The sequence below is a fragment of the Schistocerca gregaria genome, chromosome 8 (assembly GCF_023897955.1).
Source record: "Schistocerca gregaria isolate iqSchGreg1 chromosome 8, iqSchGreg1.2, whole genome shotgun sequence".
NCBI classification, from domain to species: Eukaryota; Metazoa; Arthropoda; class Insecta; order Orthoptera; family Acrididae; genus Schistocerca; species Schistocerca gregaria.
Window position 1 is genome coordinate 398,063,820 of NC_064927.1, and position 22,321 is coordinate 398,086,140.

Genomic DNA, 22,321 nt, shown 5'->3' on the forward strand with positions numbered 1-22,321 from the left:
TTGTGCTGGTTCCGAGAGAGGTTTTTTTCTGCTACTTTACAATGCCTCGGATGTATGGATAAATAGCTGGAATTTTTCTGGAAATGGAAGTGACAGAGTCCAGCAATTCTACCTGCAACTCCACCTACCGACATGCAATCGCCACCACATTGCGGAATCACTATGATGGAGCACTATAGCAATGTACAGTGAAGGATCAGATAAATGGATATATAAGGTAATTTACAACTGAATTTATGTACCTACCTTGATTTTTCTCCTTATCATAACACCTCTCAGGTTCCTCTCCGTTTGAACTAAAGTGATTTCCGAGTGTCCTTACTGAAAGAACATTAAAGCCCAGTCTTTTGCTAATTGATGCCTCTTGAACATAGTAAAAACAAAGTTAAAGTTAATGTGGCAAGAGAGTGAGCTAAAGTTAATGATGCTTGATGAAAATGATTTTCCTAGTTAAACTACTTATTAATGTGTTGTTGCCAATTTCAAATTAAATGTTCTTAAGACTGAGGCTTATGAAGTTTTTCTTAGTATATGATCACATTACTGTCTGTTGTAAATCGCAGAAGGTGAGTCAGTATCTTACATATATGTTAATTTTGTGTCTCAATGTAGTAAAAGTGGAAAACTGCAGTGTGGAACGTTATATACTCATGTTTGCTAAGTGTTTGTCTCTCTTGTGTATTGGATGTGCATATTAATAATATACCAGGATCCACAGTTTGTCTATTGTGTTAATGCTCGGTAACAAGTAACGGAAAGACCATTAATTATGAAAACCATAATTTCTTTATTGAAATGACAGTGAGAAGCAACCTGTTAGTGGACTCCAATTAACTTTCATTTTAAATAGTAAAGTATTTAACTGATAGAGACTTAACTTATATGCATTTAATGATTCTGCAGTGAATAGTAATAATAACGTTACAAAGACCATTCAGTTTGTGTAAGCCCTGAATTAATAGTGTGTTCCGGTATGTTATAATTTTGCAAATAGTTTGTGCTGCTCTAACTGTTAGTTTCAATCTTACCGTAAACACGTGTATGTGTCAGTGTTCACTGCACTCGCGTGTGGCCCAAGTATAGGTTGTGTTTATCCATTAAAGTTACGAATAACTATTTTCTTGAACGAGAATGTTAATCATTCTCTTGCCTAGTTAGGCTGGCGACCGTTTTCTTTTTCAGTTAAACAGTGCAGATAGGGAAAATTTTGTTTGTTACTGTTCAAATATTTACGTAATTCTGACTTTCATTTCCGATAAGCCACCTCCGTTAGGTACAACACGGTCAACACAACAAAATTCCTCTCAGAGGGTAACACTGCTCTGTTGCTTTATACCATAATTGCTTTAACAAGATAGTTTTATTTCACGACCTGCTTCCAACTTTAAGGTTATGGTATAGCAGTAGCGGACGGTAGTGTTATAAAGCAAGGAAGACGGACCTGACTACTAGGAAGTCATTATGCAGGTTTTGTTTACTTCACTTGTCCACAAGGTGGCTCTGTTGTATCGTGTTTACATTGTCGCATGACAGAACGTGCTATGCATCAACGACAGACCCATTCGTTACTCAGTGCTACTTAGAGATGTACAGTATAAAACGATGGAGCGGTATCGGTACAGTTTCGCAGAACTCACTGACATGCACCTTGCGTATGAGGAAGTTCGTTGCAATGCTGTCGCTGCTGAAAGGCTGTGCACGGAACGATTTCCTAACAGGAATCATCCGTTATGACGAGTGTTTATTTCTCTCGATCGATGAATGTGTGAGACTGGTTCACTGGAAAGAAGAAACGGGGGACCTGGCAACATGAGGTCCACTGGCACACCCGATTATGAGGAGGTGCTGGAATGTGTTCCAGCGGACCACACTACAAGTACTCGTCGTATTGCACTCCACGAACAACAACTACATCCATATCAGCCCCAAAGAGTCCCTGCAATGGTTGTGACGGATTTAGCACCAAGGGTCACATTTTGTCAGTGGTTGATCCAACAATGGATTGATCTACCAGATCTCCTCTAAATCGTGCTGTTTACTGACAACGTATCATTCCAAATGGTTCTAAGCACTATGGGACTTAACATCTGAGGTCATCAGTCGCCTAGACTTAGAACTACTTAAACCTGACTCACCTAAGGACATCGCACACATCCATGCCCGAGGCAGGATTCGAACCTGCGACCGCAGCAGCAGCGCAATTCCGAACTGAAGCGCCTAGAACAGTGCGGCCACAGCGGCCGGCGTCTTATTCCACCGTGACGGTATTTCGAACAGCAGGAATAGCCATGTGTGGGATGAGGAAAGCCATCACACTGTAGTACTGGCTCAGCAACAAGTACGTTTTGCTGTGAATATCTGGGCCGGCGTTTTAGGCGACAATCTTATTGTACCTACCTTCTATCTGGGCATCTGAATGCCACACGTACTGGAGGTTCGTGCAGAGAGTTATTCCTGAGTTGTTGGAGAATGTACCCTTAAATGTACATGAGAGAATGTGGATGCAACATGATCGTGCACCGTCTCACTTCACTGTGGATGTCTGCAACCATCTCAATATTTTATTTCGTGGTCGCTGGATTGGAGGGGAGGTCCTATTCCATGAACTGCGAAGGCAGCTGACCTGTATCCCCTTGATTATTTCCTATGGCGATATCTAAAGCCACTTGTGTGTGAGACACCAGTGATACTGAGATGGAATTAGCTGCCAGAACTTAAGCTGCCTGTAATGTGACTCGAAACACATCAGGGATATTTGTAAGGGTGCGTCAGAATTTTGTTTGCCAATGTCATGTTCCCATTGAGGTTGATGGCCGTCAGTTTCAGCACATTTCCTAAGATGTAGTTCAAATGGCACGTTCACTGTTTCAGTGATAGTATTTGCAGTTAACTGTAACTACACGGTAATGTGATTTTATTCCTATTATTTCCTTAAGCAGGCTTTTTCGACCCCTGTTTCCCCACCTCAAACGGCTCAGTCGAGGCATCCTATATGTCCTGTGGAATTTTTGCACGCTATAACGGAAACACCTTGTATATATTTCTCCTCTCATGATGTGACCAAAATATTCTGCTTTTCTAGTTCTGACTGTGTTCCCCGCTTCCTTATCCTTACTAATTGGCCTTACAACATCGTCATTGGTTACTCATTGTGTTTAGGACGTTTTTAACACTCGTAGGTACGGTCACAGCAATCGCTCAGTCTTCTTCATTGTTGCGCTATATGTATTCCATACAAGAGCAACGGGATTGCATTCGGAGTCGTAGTTGTAAGTTCGCTTTAGGATTCGTAAAAAAAGATGTCGTCTTAAAAAAGGCAGTTCAGGCTTGTTCAATTCTAAGAAGGGAGTTCCATATTGATTTACACTTAAGTTTTTCCCGTCATTCGTGGTGTACCATTTGACTCATTATAACAGTTGCGAGTGTGTGGTAGTATAGTCTAACCGTAGATGGCAGGACAACCATAAAAAGTGTAATCCGTTCACTTTACAGCCCAATTTGGGAGGAGCTGTCTTTAAGTGAGCGGAAAACAAGGATTGTTATGAAGAACAGCGCTGGACGACATGGTTTCTGCGGAAGGAGATGCAAACGCCGCAGATATTCACAGATGATTGTTGGCAGTGTGTGGAGAGCGTGTACCGTCACGAAAGGTGCTCTTTCAACACGACAACGCTCGCCCCTGCACTAGTACGAAAACCATGGCAGCCATCGCTGAAATGGGGTTTCCAGGTACTACCATACCCACCTCTCTGTCTTGACTTGGCTCCTCCTATTCGGGACTATGAAGAAATCTTTGGGCAGACATCATTTTGCAGACTCCCAGAAAGCGCGAGCAGGTGTCTTGCAGTGGGTGCGAAGGACTACAAAGAAGTGTTTCGAGGGCGACATACTGAAGTTACTGGGGCACCTGTACTTTCTTTAATGTTTTTGTGGACTCCAAAAGTATGATATTTTTTATCCAGCCCTTCTACTTCTTCATATACCGCTTTCATATAATTTCCCTGTATCTGAATTATCTTGTCTGATCTCTTCATTTGTTTTATTATAATTCTCTTTGTTATAGCCTTATGATTACTTTTTTCATCCGTACACAAGGCTTTATTTGTTGTCTATTTTTGTTTTCCAGTTTTTTTTGTATTACTGACGTTTCCATTGCTAGCTTCAAGTACAAACTCTTCAAGCGATTTCCAGTTATCGTTAACACTGTTACTTTTTTCTATGTGAGTTAGCTTTCTTTTTATACCATTGTCTTTTCTTTAAGTAATTCTGTATTCATTCTATTCAAAAGAGTTATCTCTTTCAGTTTTTAGATCTTATTCGAGAGGATTATAGTCTGAGTTTATGTGAATTCCTGCAGTTGTGACAACCACTTCGACGGAATTTCTATGTCTTAGGTTTGTGAGGATGAAGTTAGTTAGCTTCTGATTATATGTTTTGTGATAGGTCTTCGTGATGTCCATAAATATAATGACGTTTTTGCCATTTACACCACTTATTTATTATTACAAGTCAGTGTAGTTGAGAGACCCTGTTTCAAATTCCATCACATTCGTTCCTAACATCTACTCCATGATCTCCTACGAATAACCAACGTTTCCTTGTCATACGTATAGGCTGATAATTACTAACACTGGTGAACTCTTTATCCCAGAAGCGTTTATTAACGATTCTGTCAACAGTTTGCAGTATATGTATTAGGCGACTGGTTTCGAACCCTACAGTTTCATTTTCAAGCCTGACCTACTGAGCTACAAAAAAAGTAGTATATAGTTGTCAGTGAACGCTGAATACAAAAGTTGTATGCCATTCTAGGAATGGAATAATACTCACTACTTCATTACACAGGACAGAACATACAAATACAGGCACAAATGGTATATGTCTAAAGAACCTAAAATAGTAAAATGATAACTATTGTCACATTTAAACGTGACTGGTGGCTGTAACCAGAGTGTCACAAAAAGAACTGTACGTTAGAGAGAAATCTTAATTTGTAAGATTACTGTGCAGTGTGAACAAAATAAGACTGCTCTAGAATATATTTCATGCACCTTAATACACCCAATCCAACATCCAATATGGATGCGGATGATATAGGCTGGGTTGCATGAAATACATTAAAGGAAAAAAGAAATCGCACACCAAGAAAGAGTTGTGCGAGATAACGAAAGTTGGTGGTTGATTTGCTACGTCTAAAAGATAATGTCTATTCAAAATTCGTGACAGTCGCATATGTATGGCGCTAGAAACAGCACCACCACGAGGTTGCAAATCAGGTTCTCTTTAAATAAACGCTTAACGGTCGTGAGCACCTCACTGGGTTTGAATGAGGTCGTGTGTGTGTGTGTGTGTGTGTGTGTGTGTGTGTGTGTGTGTGTGTGTGTGTGTGTGTGTGTGTGTTCGTAGGGGGGGGGGGGGGGGAGAGAGTAAAGAGCAAGACCTCCAGATGAATGTAGTAGACAGGTTCAAATGGATGTAGGTTGCAGTATAGAGGATGGTGAGAAATCGTCTGAAAAGCTTGCATGGGTGTTGCAGCGTAGTTTTTGCTGAGAAAGAATATTAAGAAAAAATTCGATACGTTGCGCCGTTTCCGAGTCAATTAGTTCTAAAGTTAGCCAATCAGACCGTTGCGCGTTCTTCGTTTTGCGACTCCGTCTCTGGCGAGCTGCTTGAATTTTAGCGCTCAATGGCCTGATTGGTTAACTTCAATGCTTATTAATCCTGAAACGGCGCAACGTATCGATTTTTTTCTTAACAATGTTTTCTCAGCACAATCTACTCTGCACCACCCTTACAAGCTTTTCAGACGTTTCCTGACCACCATTCTACACTCCTGGAAATTGAAATAAGAACACCGTGAATTCATTGTCCCAGGTAGGGGAAACTTTATTGACACATTCCTGGGGTCAGATACATACCATGATCACACTGACAGAACCACAGACACATAGACACAGGCAACAGAGCATGCACAATGTCGGCACTAGTACAGTGTATATCCACCTTTCGCAGCAATGCAGGCTGCTATTCTCCCATGGAGACGAACGTAGAGATGCTGGATGTAGTCCTGTGGAACGGCTTGCCATGCCATTTCCACCTGGCGCCTCAGTTGTACCAGCGTTCGTGCTGGACGTGCAGACCGTGTGAGACGACGATTCATCCAGTCCCAAACATGCTCAATGGGGGACAGATCCGGAGATCTTGCTGGCCAGGGTAGTTGACTTACACCTTCTAGAGCACGTTGGGTGGCACGGGATACATGCGGACATGCATTGTCCTGTTGGAACAGCAATTTCCCTTGCCGGTCTAGGAGTGGTAGAACGATGGGTTCGATGACGGTTTGGATGTGCCGTGCACTATTCAGTGTCCCCTCGACGATCACCAGAGGTGTACGGCCAGTGTAGGAGATCGCTCCCCACACCATGATGCCGGGTGTTGGCCCGGTGTGCCTCGGTCGTATGCAGTCCTGATTGTGGCGCTCACCTGCACGGAGCCAAACACGCATACGACCATCATTGGCACCAAGGCAGAAGCGACTCTCCTCGCTGAAGACGACACGTCTCCATTCTTCCCTCGATTCACGCCTGTCGCGACACCACTGGAGGCGGGCTGCACGATGTTGGGGCGTGAGCGGAAGACGGCCTAACGGTGTGCGGGGCCGTAGCCCAGCTTCATGGAGACGGTTGCGAATGGTCCTCGCCGATACCCCAGGAGCAACAGTGTCCCTAATTTGCTGGGAAGTGGCGGTGCGGTCCCCTACGGCACTGCGTAGGATTCTACGGTCTTGGCGTGCATCCGTGCGTCGCTGCGGTCCGGTCCCAGATCGACGGGCACGTGCACCTTCCGCCGACCACTGGCGACAACATCGATGTACTGTGGAGACCTCACGCCCCACGTGTTGAGCAATTCGGCGGTACGTCCACCCGGCCTCCCGCATGCCCAGTATACGCCCTCGCTCAAAGTCCGTCAACTGCACATACGGTTCACGTCCACGCTGTCGCGGAATGCTACGAGTGTTAAAGACTGCGATGGAGCTCCGTATGCCACGGCAAACTGTCTGACACTGATGGCGGCGGTGCACAAATGCTGCGCAGCTAGCGCCATTCGACGGCCAACACCGCGGTTCCTGGTGTGTCCGCTGTGCTGTGCGTGTGACCATTGCTTGTACAGCCCTCTCGCAGTGTCCGGAGCAAGTATGGTGGGTCTGACACACCGGTGTCAATGTGTTCTTTTTTCCATTTCCAGGAGTGTATATGCAGAGTTGAAGAGGCTTGTATAGGAGACGCGCAGGGTAGCCACGCCGTGTAAAGTGCCTTGTCACGGTTCGTGCGGCTGACCGAGATGAATCGATGCTTTAGGTAAGATAGGGCGAGGATAGTGGTTGCACGTTTCGATGCCTCATATAAGAGAACATCCCACAAGCTGAACGCCACACGTTAGGAATCAGGCGGGAGCGTGAGCACTCACATTGATCTCGGCCTTCTTGCGGTAGATGTCGCCCATGATGCGGATGCTGCGCGCGTACGTCGCCTGGTCCCCAGACACCAGCGCCAGCCGGGTCGCCTCCTGCAACACGAGAACCACCTCTGAGTCTGCGCAGATACAGCTCACATGTAAGCCAGCGCTCCACTGCATCAGGCGCCTCGAGACGCGTCAAACAGCGCCAGCTCTGCACTTAGTTGAGAGATAATATTATTTTGTAGTCATGTCCTCAGCGTAGAATGAAATTTTCACTCTACAGCGGAGCGTCCGCTGATATGAAACTTCCTGGCAGATTAAAACTGTGTGCTGGACTGAGACTCGAACTCGGTCCCGAGTTCGAGTCTCGGTCCGGCACACAGTTTTAATCTGCCAGGAAGTTCCATGTCCTCAGTGTATTGGTGCTTACAGATATATGACACACAAGAATTATGTGGTTGCAAAGGTGACACCTCTGCTCTGACGAGAAGGGATCTGTAGTACGAGTATCTTCCAGCTTTGGTCACATTCTACAGCGTTTCGCAAGAAAGATTCACCCGATATGACAAGACTGTAACTTCTACATAAATGAAGGTGGAGCGTTGCTATCCAACTCGGCTTAGGTAGCAAAAATTCAGTATCACATGGCACTAGAGACGAGACGACCGTTGGAACAAATGGCAGTTCCGAGTGGTTTGTGATGACTAAATTCGCGGAGTCTGTAAATCAGGTGTTCCAGTATCCCGATTTCGTTAACATGGGGGACTGAGGTTTTCTGAACCTTTGTTTTTAATAGAAAAAAACTATTTCTTTATGAATTTCGGTGCACTTCTAAGGAGGAGGAGGAGGAGATGCATTGAGTGTTCAAGCACAGATCTTTAAAAACCTTATCCACGCATTAATGACTGCGAAAATCGTTTATAATATCCACTCGGACCAAGCAAAAGATGAAAAAGTTCTCAGTGATTACTGGTGAAACATTGTTGTACTTCAGAATTTTAGAAAATTGAAATGCCTGGAAACCTTTGAACGAGTAAAGATATGCTCCTACACCTGCGCTCATAATTCATTCATGTATTGTCTCAACCAATTGATTGCGTAAGAGAGTGGTTACAGCAGTTCACAAACTAACCAGCAACGCAGCATACACACCTGTTGCTACGTTCGACTTCGAACCAGCAAATAATCTGCATTTATGTACTACTATATTGCTTTTCTCCGTTTTGGCACTGTAAGGAGCACGATAATTCGGAACAGCTTTGTTTCTTTTGGTCTTTATACGTATCCAATATTTTTTCGTCCTCAGTGTTATACTACCTATCCTTCACTATTCTGTGAATGACGTTGTGGTTCTGGGTCTAATTTTGTTTTAAAGAAACCAATGACTCTTCGAATTTCTTATTTTATTGTCTCCTGGTTGTAAATCAGGTATCCAGTATTCCAATATCTTTCAGATCCCTTTCAATTTTTTTGACCCAGAATACTTGGTTCGCTTGCCCACTAGAAATTTCACGATCTGATGCGTCAACCTGCTGAGGTCCATTGTAAGGGTGTGTCTGAAGAGGCCGGTTCTTCAGAGAATTCTTTGTTCACAAGTTCTAGCACCCTAAAGAATGGCCTTCTTACAGGATTCAGACTTTCAGCTGTCACAAGGTAAGCTGATTGGTTGATTTGGGGAAGGGGACCTAACAGCAAGATCATCGGCACCATCGGATTAGGGAAGGATGGGGAAGGAGGCCGGCCGTGCCATAGCAAACGAACCAGCCCGGCATTTGCTTGAAGCGATTTAGGGAAATCACGGGAAACATAAAACAGGATTGCCGGACGTGGATTTCGACCAAATGCGAGTCAAATGTGTAACAAGGCTTTAGAGTGTATCATTATCGGGCAATGTCACAATTCTGCGTTGAACAAAACAGTCTTATTATTGTAGGTATTAATATTGAGTTTTTATGCTAAACTCATCTTGTTTATTCGTGCTACTGTAGGTTCTTATTTTGTCATACCAGTTTCTAACCATTCTCCTGGATAATTAAATATCAGAATGTGGCCAATTTTCCCACTGTTTTCGTATGTATCAAAAATAAAGCGTTCTTTTCTCAGTTTAATGCAGGAAACGAATACTTTCTGGTCATGGTAATACATCCATTTCTTCACACAAAATCACTTCGTACAAATTAAACAACATATTGAAAAGCAAGTGGGAAACTTACGAATGGGTCAAAACTCACATGTATTACAGCGTTTGCATTGAGCGAAAATCGATTCTGAGAGCTGAAATAAAGCAGTCAGACCCACATTTCTAGAAAAGAAATATTAGACTGTCTCTGTGACCAACATGAAACGAGCCACACAGTGAAGACACATGTAGACGAACAATGAGTAACCCTCAGATCAGTACTTGCGATTCCCAGAACAGTAATCCTGAACCGAATGTAAGTGACTAGCGAGTGACTCGCAGTGTGGTACTTGCGTTCCAAAGATTATAAGCGACTAATGAATGATTCACGGAAGAGAAGCTGTGAGCAACACATGGAACAGTAGCTGTATCAGTGTCAGAGACTAGCCAGTGACTTACAGATCACTAGCTGTGATCTGACGAGTGTTAAGCGACTAGTGAGCGACTCACGGAGCTGTAACTGTATCAGTGTCAGAGACGAGCCAGTGACTTACAGAGCACTAGCCATGCTCCAACAATTGTTAAGCGACTACTGAGCGACCCATGAAATAGTAGCTGTATCAGTGTCACAGGCCAGCCAGTGACTTACAGAGCACTAGCTGTGCTCCGACGATTGTTAAGCGACTAGTGAGCGACTCATGAAATAGTAGCTGTATCAGTGTCAGAGACCAGCCAGTGACTTACAGAGCACTAGCCGTGATCCGACGATTGTTAAGCGACTAGTGAGCGACTCATGAAATAGTAGCTGTATCAGTGTCAGAGACCAGCCAGTGACTTACAGAGCACTAGCCGTGCTACGACGATTGTTAAGCGACTAGTGAGCGACTCATGAAATAGTAGCTGTATCAGTGTCAGAGACCAGCCAGTGACTTACAGAGCACTAGACATGCTCCGACGATTGTTAAGCGACTAGTGAGCGACTCATGAAATAGTAGCTGTATCAGTGTCAGAGACCAGCCAGTGACTTATGACTTACAGAGCACTAGCCGTGCTCCGACGATTGTTAAGCGACTAGTGAGCGATTCATGAAATAGTAGCTGTATCAGTGTCGGAGACCAGCCAGTGACTTACAGAGCACTACCCGTGCTCCGATGATTGTTAAGCGACTAGTGAGCGACTCATGAAATAGTAGCTGTATCAGTGTCAGAGACCAGCCAGTGACTTACAGAGCACTAGCCGTGCTCCGACGATTGTTAAGCGACTAGTGAGCGACTCATGAAATAGTAGCTGTATCAGTGTCAGAGACCAGCCAGTGACTTACAGAGCACTAGCCGTGCTCCGACGATTGTTAAGCGACTACTGAGCGACTCATGAAATAGTAGCTGTATCAGTGTCAGAGACCAGCCAGTGATTTACAGAGCACTAGCCGTGCTCCGACGATTGTTAAGCGACTAGTGAGCGACTCATGAAATAGTAGCTGTATCAGTGTCAGAGACCAGCCAGTGATTTACAGAGCACTAGCCATGCTCCGACGATTGTTAAGCGACTAGTGAGCGACTCATGAAATAGTAGCTGTATCAGTGTCAGAGACCAGCCAGTGACTTACAGAGCACTAGCCGTGCTCCGACGATTGTTAAGCGACTACTGAGCGACTCATGAAATAGTAGCTGTATCAGTGTCAGAGACCAGCCAGTGACTTACAGAGCACTAGCCGTGCTCCGACGATTGTTAAGCGACTAGTGAGCGACTCATGAAATAGTAGCTGTATCAGTGTCAGAGACCAGCCAGTGACTTACAGAGCACTAGCCGTGCTCCGACGATTGTTAAGCGACTAGTGAGCGACCCATGAAATAGTAGCTGTATCAGTGTCAGAGACCAGCCAGTTACTTACAGAGCACTAGCCGTGCTCCGACGATTGTTAAGCGACTAGTGAGCGACTCATGAAATAGTAGCTGTATCAGTGTCAGAGACCAGCCAGTGACTTACAGAGCACTAGCCGTGCTCCGACGATTGTTAAGCGACTACTGAGCGACTCATGAAATAGTAGCTGTATCAGTGTCAGAGACCAGCCAGTGACTTACAGAGCACTAGCCGTGCTCCGACGATTGTTAAGCGACTAGTGAGCGACTCATGAAATAGTAGCTGTATCAGTGTCAGAGACCAGCCAGTGACTTACAGAGCACTAGCCGTGCTCCGACGATTGTTAAGCGACTAGTGAGCGACTCATGAAATAGTAGCTGTATCAGTGTCAGAGACCAGCCAGTGACTTACAGAGTACTAGCCGTGCTCCGACGATTGTTAAGCGACTAGTGAGTGACTCATGAAATAGTAGCTGTATCAGTGTCAGAGACCAGCCAGTGACTTACAGAGCACTAGCCGTGCTCCGACGATTGTTAAGCGACTAGTGAGCGACTCATGAAATAGTAGCTGTATCAGTGTCAGAGACCAGCCAGTGACTTATAGAGCACTAGCTGTTCTCCGACGATTGTTAAGCGACTACTGAGCGACTCATGAAATAGTAGCTGTATCAGTGTCAGAGACCAGCCAGTGACTTATGACTTACAGAGCACTAGCCGTGCTCCGACGATTGTTAAGCGACTAGTGAGCGACTCATGAAATAGTAGCTGTATCAGTGTCAGAGACCAGCCAGTGACTTACAGAGCACTAGCCATGCTCCGACGATTGTTAAGCGACTAGTGAGCGACTCATGAAATAGTAGCTGTATCAGTGTCAGAGACCAGCCAGTGACTTACAGAGCACTAGCCGTGCTCCGACGATTGTTAAGCGACTACTGAGCGACTCATGAAATAGTAGCTGTATCAGTGTCAGAGACCAGCCAGTGACTTACAGAGCACTAGCCGTGCTCCGACGATTGTTAAGCGACTAGTGAGCGACTCATGAAATAGTAGCTGTATCAGTGTCAGAGACCAGCCAGTGACTTACAGAGCACTAGCCGTGCTCCGACGATTGTTAAGCGACTAGTGAGCGACTCATGAAATAGTAGCTGTATCAGTGTCAGAGACCACCCAGTGACTTACAGAGCACTAGCCGTGCTCCGACGATTGTTAAGCGACTAGTGAGCGACTCATGAAATAGTAGCTGTATCAGTGTCAGAGACCAGCCAGTGACTTACAGAGCACTAGCCGTGCTCCGACGATTGTTAAGCGACTAGTGAGCGACTCATGAAATAGTAGCTGTATCAGTGTCAGAGACCAGCCAGTGACTTACAGAGCACTAGCCGTGCTCCGACGATTGTTAAGCGACTACTGAGCGACTCATGAAATAGTAGCTGTATCAGTGTCAGAGACCAGCCAGTGACTTACAGAGCACTAGCCGTGCTCCGACGATTGTTAAGCGACTAGTGAGCGACTCATGAAATAGTAGCTGTATCAGTGTCAGAGACCAGCCAGTGACTTACAGAGCACTAGCCGTGCTCCGACGATTGTTAAGCGACTAGTGAGCGACTCATGAAATAGTAGCTGTATCAGTGTCAGAGACCAGCCAGTGACTTACAGAGCACTAGCCGTGCTCCGACGATTGTTAAGCGACTACTGAGCGACTCATGAAATAGTAGCTGTATCAGTGTCAGAGACCAGCCAGTGATTTACAGAGCACTAGCCGTGCTCCGACGATTGTTAAGCGACTAGTGAGCGACTCATGAAGTAGTAGCTGTATCAGTGTCAGAGACCAGCCAGTGATTTACAGAGCACTAGCCGTGCTCCGACGATTGTTAAGCGACTAGTGAGCGACTCATGAAATAGTAGCTGTATCAGTGTCAGAGACCAGCCAGTGACTTACAGAGCACTAGCCGTGCTCCGACGATTGTTAAGCGACTACTGAGCGACTCATGAAATAGTAGCTGTATCAGTGTCAGAGACCAGCCAGTGACTTACAGAGCACTAGCCGTGCTCCGACGATTGTTAAGCGACTAGTGAGCGACTCATGAAATAGTAGCTGTATCAGTGTCAGAGACCAGCCAGTGATTTACAGAGCACTAGCCGTGCTCCGACGATTGTTAAGCGACTAGTGAGCGACTCATGAAATAGTAGCTGTATCAGTGTCAGAGACCAGCCAGTGACTTACAGAGCACTAGCCGTGCTCCGACGATTGTTAAGCGACTACTGAGCGACTCATGAAATAGTAGCTGTATCAGTGTCAGAGACCAGCCAGTGACTTACAGAGCACTAGCCGTGCTCCGACGATTGTTAAGCGACTAGTGAGCGACTCATGAAATAGTAGCTGTATCAGTGTCAGAGACCAGCCAGTGACTTACAGAGTACTAGCCGTGCTCCGACGATTGTTAAGCGACTAGTGAGCGACTCATGAAATAGTAGCTGTATCAGTGTCAGAGACCAGCCAGTGATTTACAGAGCACTAGCCGTGCTCCGACGATTGTTAAGCGACCAGTGAGCGACTTACGGAGCAGTAGTCGTGCGCGTCGCCCAGGTCCCCCTGCTTGCGGAGCGCGGCCGCCATCTGGAGCAGGGCTGCGCGGTGGTGGCGCGAGTTGAGGTCCCCCAGCTGCAGAGACCGCGACAGGTCGTACGCCTTGGAGGCGTACCGCGTCGCCTTGTCCACGTCACGCAGGCGCCCGAACAGCTCCGACAGGCCCACGTACACCTGCGCCACACAAAGCACACATAGCCCCGTGTACAAGGCAAATCCAGGAAGAGCCAGAGAAGGGAGAGAGAAGGATACGGTACAGTCCAACCTAGGGTAAGACAAACATTGACAAGATTTTTGGCAAGAGATGCTACACTACTGGCCATTAAAATTGCTACACTAAGAAGAAATGCAGATGATCAACTGGTATTCATTGGAAAAATATATTATACTAGAACTGTCATGAGATTACATTTTCACTCAGTTTGGGTGCATAGATTCTGAGAAATCAATACCCAGAACAACCACCTCTGGCCGTAATAACGGCCTTGATACGCCTGGCCATTGAATCAAACAGAGCTTGGATCGCATGTACAGGTACAGCTGTCCATGCAGCTTCAACACGTTACCACAGTTCGAGAGTAGTGATTGGCGTATTGTGACGAGCCAGTTGCTCGGCCGCCATTGACGAGACTTTTCAATTGGTGAGAGAACTGGATAATGTGCAGGCCAGTACAGCAGTCGAACATTTTCTGTATCCAGAAAGGCCCGGGCAGGACCTGCAACATGCGGTCGTGAATTATTCTGCTGAAGTGTAGGGTTTATTGTGGATCGAATGAAGGGTAGAGCCACGGGTCGTAACACATCTGAAATATAACGTCCACTGTTCAAAGTTCCGTCAATGTGAACAAGAGGTGACCGAGACGTGTAACCAATGGCACCCCATACCATCACGCCACGTGATACACCAGTATGGCGATGACAAATACACGCTTCCAATGTGCGTTCACCACGATGTCGCCAAACACGGATGCGACCATCATGATGCTGTAAACAGAACCTGGATTCATCCGAAAAAATGACGTTTTGTCATTCGTGCACCCAGGTTCGTCGTTGAGTACACTATCGCAGGCACTCCTGTCTGTGACACAGCGTCAATGGTAACCGCAGCTATGGTCTCCGAGCTGATAGTCCATGCTGTTGCAAACGTCGTCGAACTGTTCGTGCAGATGGTTGTTGTCTTGTAAACGTCCCCTCTGTTGACTCAGGGATCGGGACGTGGCTGCAAGATCCGTTAGAGCCATGCGGAAAGATGCCTGACATCTCGACTGATATTAATACGGAGCCGTTGGAATCCAGCACGGCGTTCCGTGTTACCTTCCTGAAGCCACCGATTCCATGTTCTGGTAACAGTCATTGGATCTCGACCAACGCGAGCAGCAATGTCACTATACGATAAACCGCAATCGCGATAGGCTACAATCCGACCTTTAACAAAGTCGGAAACGTGATGGTACGCATTTCTCCTCCTTACACGAGGCATCACAGCAATGTTATACCAGGCGACGCCGGTCAACCGCTGTTTGTGTATGAGTAATCGTATGGAAACTTTCCTCATGTCAGCACGTTGTAGGTGTCGCCACCGGCGCCAACCTTGTGTGAATGCTCTGAAAAGCTAATCATTTGCGTATCACAGCATCTTCTTCCTGTCGGTTACATTTCGCGTTTGTAGCACGTCATCTTCGTGGTGTAGCAATTTTAATGGCGAGTAGTGTAAAATTGTCAATGAGACAATCGAAGTTGCATTGCATTTACAGACTGGATGCATGTGACAGTATTTAAAACTAAAATACTTATAAGTTTTGTGCACTGTGCACCGCAACAAGCCCCCTATTTGCATCTCTATATACACTGATGAGGCAAAACATTATGACCACCTGTTCAATAGCTTGTTTGTCCGTCTTTGGAACGACATAAATCACTGGTTCTGCGTATCAGGGATCCGACAGTTTCTTGAGAGGTTTGGGGAGGTGTGTGGCATTAGATGTCTACGCACAGGCCATGTAATTTTCGTAAATAATGGGGCTCTGATTTGTGTACGCGTTGATGGCCTCAGATAGCAGCCCAGATGTGTTCCATAAGATTTACATCAGGTGAATCTGGTTGTCGATACTGCGACGGCAGTTGACTATAATGTTCCTCAGACCACTGTACCACAGGTCTGGCTTCGAGACACGGACAATTACACAGTTGAAAGATGACATCGAGTATGAATGCAGGTATTTCGCAGATGTCAGCGTGAAATTATTATCAAAGTTCCCATGCAAGGGCAGCGGAATGCCTCCCATAGAATAATAGGGTAGGGTGGAGCTAGTTGAGCATAGGGGTATGTGGGGCAACCCAAATATCTCGGAAACTATTCACCGGACGCTAATACGTCAAACTGCGGAAAGAATCGGTATTAGAGGGGAACCCATCGCGCAACCACCAGTGAAGTACACGTGTGCATTGTTTATTTCATGATCAAAAAGTAAAATGATCGTAACCGGAATATTTCTTCTGTGCTAGTCAAATGTTATCCGTTTTCAATCAGGTGAATATTAAACTTAGATAAATTTAGTATATTTTTGATATGTATAAAATTCCTGGATATCATTCTAACGGTTGTTTCATAGCCGCACTTTTGTTTTACATTTTTGGGTTGTTGAGCTAACTACATTACTTAGAACGAATGTAATTTGATATCCCAGTCCGACGATTTGGAAAGCCCGCCGGAAGGCATGGACTTCGATGACGACCTCTAGAAGGCACTTGTCAAACCTGCGAGCGCTGCCGTCGCCGCCACACGGAGACACGCCCGCCGCGCCAACCTATGAGCACCAGCGGACGCCCTTTATAGGCCGCGAAGTCACAGCACGCTCTTCTGCCTGACCTCCGTCTTCAGTAAGGTCTTAGAATCTATCCATCACCACCTTAACCAACACCACCTACTCCTCCTTACCCAGTGTGGCTTCCGACCCTCCTTCTTGGCCGCAGACCAACTACTTAACCTCGTTCACCTTCTCTCCCTCAAACTTAACTCCAGTCTCTCCGCCATTTTTGTTTCCCTCGACCTCCAAAATGCTTACGACCGCTTATGGCATTCCGGTCTCCTCTTTAAACTCCAAACCTACACCCTGCATGTCGCTTTGTTCCTCTCACGCCGTCCTTCCTATGTCGCCCTCCACGATACCAACTCCCGTATCTTTTATCCCACTGCTGGCGTCCCCGAAGACTCTGTCCTCTCCCCTGTCCTCTATCTCCTGTAGACTGCCAATATGCCCGAACCACCCTTACCTCTACACCTCCTACAATATGCTTATGAAATCGCTTTTCTGGCTCTCTATATTACCCTTCAATGGTCCCAGCACACCATCCAAACCTACCTTGACCAGTTCACCACTTGGTGCAACCGGTGATTCCTTCATATCAATCCCTCCAAGACCCAGTAAATCATCATAGGCCGCACCACCTGCTCCTACCATCTCCATGATTTCTGCCTAACCATTTGTGTTTGTCTCATCCAGTTCACCCCCACCCTGAGATACCTTGGCCTCACTCTCAACCGTCACCTCACCTGGAATCCTCATCTCCTGACCATCCAGCAGAAAGCCCATTCCCAACTCCGCCTCTGGAAACTCCTGTCCAGCTGGACATGGTGATTGCATCCTTCCACTCACCCACACCTATAAATCCCTCATTCATTCTATTCTCTGTTATGCCAGCATTTTCTGGATCTCCACCCATCTCCTTCCCCCCCCCCCCCCCCCTTTTTACAAGGCCCTCCAAATCCCAGAATGCCACACGCTCTGCCTTGCTTTCCATATCTGCCTTCTGTCCCCCACACGACTCTTGTATGACTTCCTGCCCTTCACACCCCCCCCCCCCCTCTTTTTCCTCCACCATATCTGCATCCTTTACACTGTCTGCAGGCTTGATCTCCCCCCCCCCCCCATTATCCGGTGTCCTCCTTTCTCTCCACCCCCTGTCAATTGCCACGCCTGTATCGCTGTACCCCTACCTCTCTCCATCTCTACATCCTCCATTTCCATCAGGGCAATTTCTAGCACCTCCCCCTCCCAGATGGTTAACTTCGCCATGGCGTCTACACCCCCACTTTTCCTCTTCCATCCTTCACCCTGAGCAGTTTTTCGTCCTTCGCCCCCATCTTCAGCTGTTTCCTGCTCCCATCCTTCTCTCACTGGCCGCATTCGGCGCGCCCTCACGCATCTCCCCTTCTCCCTCCCATCCCCCCTTTCTTCCCTTCTCCATCTTCTCCATATCCCTGGCAGGTCCTCTTGGTTTGTTCCTCGTCGTTGGTGTGCTGCATCAGTTTTGTGTTCCATGCTGTTCTACAATGACGTCAATTGCTTTGATTTTAGTCATGTGCTGGACTTGTATATAGTGTTGCTGTCCGTGATTTTTCTGTGCCCTGCCACCCATGACAACTTTTATGCTCTGGCCGTATTTCGCCTTGTGTTCTTTTAATCATCACAATGTGTAGTTTCTTGTCTACAAGTTTTTAGATTTTTATCTGCATTTTTACAGTCACCCCCTTTCGTATGCTTCTTTTATTATGTTTCCCCTATTTTATCTCTCTGTTATGTACTGACTCTTCGTTTAAGAGCGGCACCTATGCTGCTGCCAGCACATCTCCATGGGGAATTTAAATTCAATGAAGAAAGAAAAAAAAGCACGCTCTTCAGTTGCGTCTCGACTGCGCTTTGGTGATCTTCTGTTGCTTAAATTTATTTTTAAATTTATTTTAGGATGCAGACATAAAAGAAAGACTATAAGAGGTTCTTACACTACTGAAGACTTAAATGATTCTGCATACAGTGTTAATGATTGGGGAAAAACGTGTGAATGACACTGCCAAAGAATTCGGTATCAAACGAGTGAATTTGTCAAGATTTTTGAAGAAATAAATTGAAGGTGGTAATTCATTCATGGGTTATGCTACATCAAGGCAAGTATTTTCTTCCACGTAAGAGGACACCTTAAAAAATACTAGTTACAAACGATATCAATCTTCTATGGATATTCCCCAAAGTGTTCGTCGTCTTGCTGCTAATTTTGACATTAAAATTGGATCCTCCTCGACTGGAAATAAGATGGTCGGGAAAGAAGCGCTTACAATGTTTTTAAAACGAAATCCGGTGCTATCCATCAGAAAGCCAGAACTCACCAGCCTTGGTAGGATAACATCATTTAATGCTGAGACTGTCAAAGATTTTTTTTGACAAATTAGCTGAAGTAATGGACATACATGGATTCAGTGCGTCAGACGTATGGAAGGTGGACGAAACAGGAATGTCCACTGTGCTGGAGCTAAATAAAATTTTAGCTGGCAAGGGTACCGTAACGTCGGTGCCCTGACTTCTGGGGAACGAGGGACTAACGCTACATTAATAACAGCTGTATCAGCTTATGGAAATACAGTACCTCCTACGTTTACATTCCCCAGAAAAAATTTAGAGAGACACTTTCTTAATCGTGGTCCCTCTGACTGTACAGGAGCAGGCAATGCCAGTGGATGGGTTACAAACGAAGAATTCCATCGGTTTATGCAACATTTTATAAAACATGTGAAACTCTCCATACAGCACCATATTTTGTTAATATTAGATAATCACACCTCTCATCTGAACGCGATGACATTAAATTTGACCAAAGAGGACGGAGTTGTAATGCTGTCCTTTCCGCCACAATGTAGCCACAAGCGGCAGCCATTGGATCTCTCAGTGTTTGGACAAGTAAAAAAGTATTGCACTTCTGCTCAAGATATATGGCTACGAAATAACCTGGGGAAGACCCTAACTGTTTACGATATACCAAAAATTAAATTGTCGCTCATTCGTTGCCAGTGGCTCAGGCAAGTATAAATATTGTCAACGGTTTCCGAAAGACTGACATCTTATCGTATAACGCCAACATTTTTAGTGAGGATGAGTTTTCACCATCACTTGTAACCGACCACCCAGATCCATAAACTTTCGAGCTGGAAAAAGGTCGTCCAGAGCAAGCTATGGGCCTAATGTCCAACACTGAACCTAATATCATTTCGTCTACGTCCACCAGCCAAACTGAAGCCGATTCTGGTACAAGCAATAAAGAAAACGAACTGTTCGATCTAAGGCGTACATTTGCTCTGGAAATTGTTGGACCATATTCAAAAGCAGGCCCTAGAAAAGCAAACAAAACTAACAGGAGTAAGAGGAACGCTGGTGTTCTAACAGACACTCCCGGAAAGAACACATTGCAAGAGGAACAAAATAGAACCACTACAAAAATTAAAAAGCCAAGAAAGAACACTGATAAAAAAAGAAAAAGAGTGTTTCTAAAAAGATACTTCAGTCAAGTGAGGAAAGCTACGATGACGACTGTTTCTGTCTGTTTTGTTGGAAGGCTATTCTACTAGTTTACCAGTTGAAACGTGGATCCAGTGCCAAGTTTGAAAGGAATGTGTACATTTAAAATGTGCGCCAGACGTTAGTCTTACTTTCATTTGTGTAAACTGCAACAGCGACAACGACGATTACGTTTCCAAGACCTTATTAATATTTCCTTTTTTAATATAAGCTATATTGATAATTACGTAAATGTACATGTCTGACTTTCAATAGAAAGACTGAATCTAATCCAAAAGTTAGTATTAAGATACGTTAATATTTTGTTGAATCTATTTTTTGTTTATTATTAAAAGAAAAGTACATTTAGTTTCGCTCTTACTTCATTAAAAGACTATAAATAAAAAGTCGATTGTGAAACAGAAATTTTATTTCACTCCTAGCTAACATTGAACCCATGGTTTGGATAGGTTTCTAACTGCTCAATTTGCCCCATACCCTTGCTCAACTTGGCTCACCTACGGGGTACATTGAGCGTGCTTGACTGTTAGCATTTAAAAAGATCTAGCTCTCAAATGCGACTTTTTAGAAATAAATTACTATGGACACATTTGCCAAGGGATAAATTACTTATCAGTATGCATAACAAGCCATTAAGACTTATCAATGAGGAGCTATAACCAATCAAGTGAAAAATTGCTCAACTAGCCCCACCCTACCCTACTGTTACCACCAGCCTGCGTCCGTCTCGCGTGATGACGGTGTTTGTGGAGGCGAGCATTGACCTAGTGTAGCAAGAATGTGATTGAGCCGAAAGGCCGACTCGTTTCCATTGATTGACGGTCGAATCCCGATGCTCTTATGCCCACTGCAGTCTTAATTGACGATGTCGTTGGGTCAACATGGAAATACTCAGGGGTGGTATGTTGCAGAGCTCCATATTCAACAATATACGATGAACGGTTTGCTCCGAAAGTCTTGTGCGTGCACCAGCGTTATGCTCTTTCAGGACAGAGATACCACATATCACGAGCAGACAAGCTTCCGAAAACCACATTCGACCAGTGTCGGCGTTTTCGAGTTACTGGTACACAGGCTCTGCGTAATAATAATCTGGCCTTTGTCAAAGACGTTCATCTCAATGGGTTTACGCATTTGCAGCCCGTATCTTCGCTAGGGTGATTCCCCGCCAGTGTCTCCTCCACTTACATATTTTTGCTATCTCATCACGTGCCCACAACGCCACCAGGTGGCATCCAGCGTCGCTGTGGACTGTGGTATTTTTTTTTTTGTCTATCAGTGTATACTCTGCAAACCATCGTGGAGTATGTACGGCGTCTGTGCGAGCTCGAATCTTTCAGATCTTTTGCCTCATGGTTCTTTCGTGAAATACGTTGGGCGTTTAAAAAAGTGTCACATATTCCCACTCGAGATAGTTTTGGACCAAATTAGAAGAACACTTTCTATAATGATATGTCCGAAAACCAATATCTCTGGAGATATGGACCAATCGGTCCTCTAATTCCCATTTGCCTGTTACGTAGAATTAGATGCTATAGACAATGATGCATGTAGTTATCACGTATCCTGAACATCCTTCAGCCCTACATCGCCATGAATACATCCCTTTTTCAAATACATCTGGCTCCATTCAGATTGAGTGTCATACTGGTAACAAGCTCCTGTAATGTCTTCTCTTTATATATGAGTTTTGTTGGTACATCAATGGCTTTAAATGCCCCCTTAGCCAGAAATCCAACGGATTTAGATCCTGTGAACGGGGAGACAATGCCACTGGAGTTCTTCGACCAGTCCATCGCTCATGAAACATTTAGGGGACAGAGTGGTGTACCGCCTTGCACAGTTCACAGTCGTTGTGTTTCTGCAACGATTGTGTTTTCCAATAGCGTTGGAAATTCGTCGCTCAGAAATCGGTGATACACAGCACATGTTTATCTGATTGGTAAAGCGT

General features: G+C 45.3%; 1 protein-coding gene across 1 annotated transcript in view; it reads right to left on the reverse strand.

Annotated features, from left to right (window-relative positions):
• The window catches only part of LOC126285214 (43 kDa receptor-associated protein of the synapse homolog), a 108,993-nt gene that overhangs the window by 36,420 nt on the left and 50,252 nt on the right, over positions 1–22,321 (reverse strand). The window contains exons 5-6 of the mRNA XM_049984517.1: positions 13,997–14,197; positions 7,468–7,566 (exon numbers count right to left, since the gene is read on the reverse strand). Coding sequence (XP_049840474.1) covers positions 7,468–7,566; positions 13,997–14,197 — 300 coding nt within the window. The remainder of the gene's footprint in view (positions 1–7,467; positions 7,567–13,996; positions 14,198–22,321) is intronic.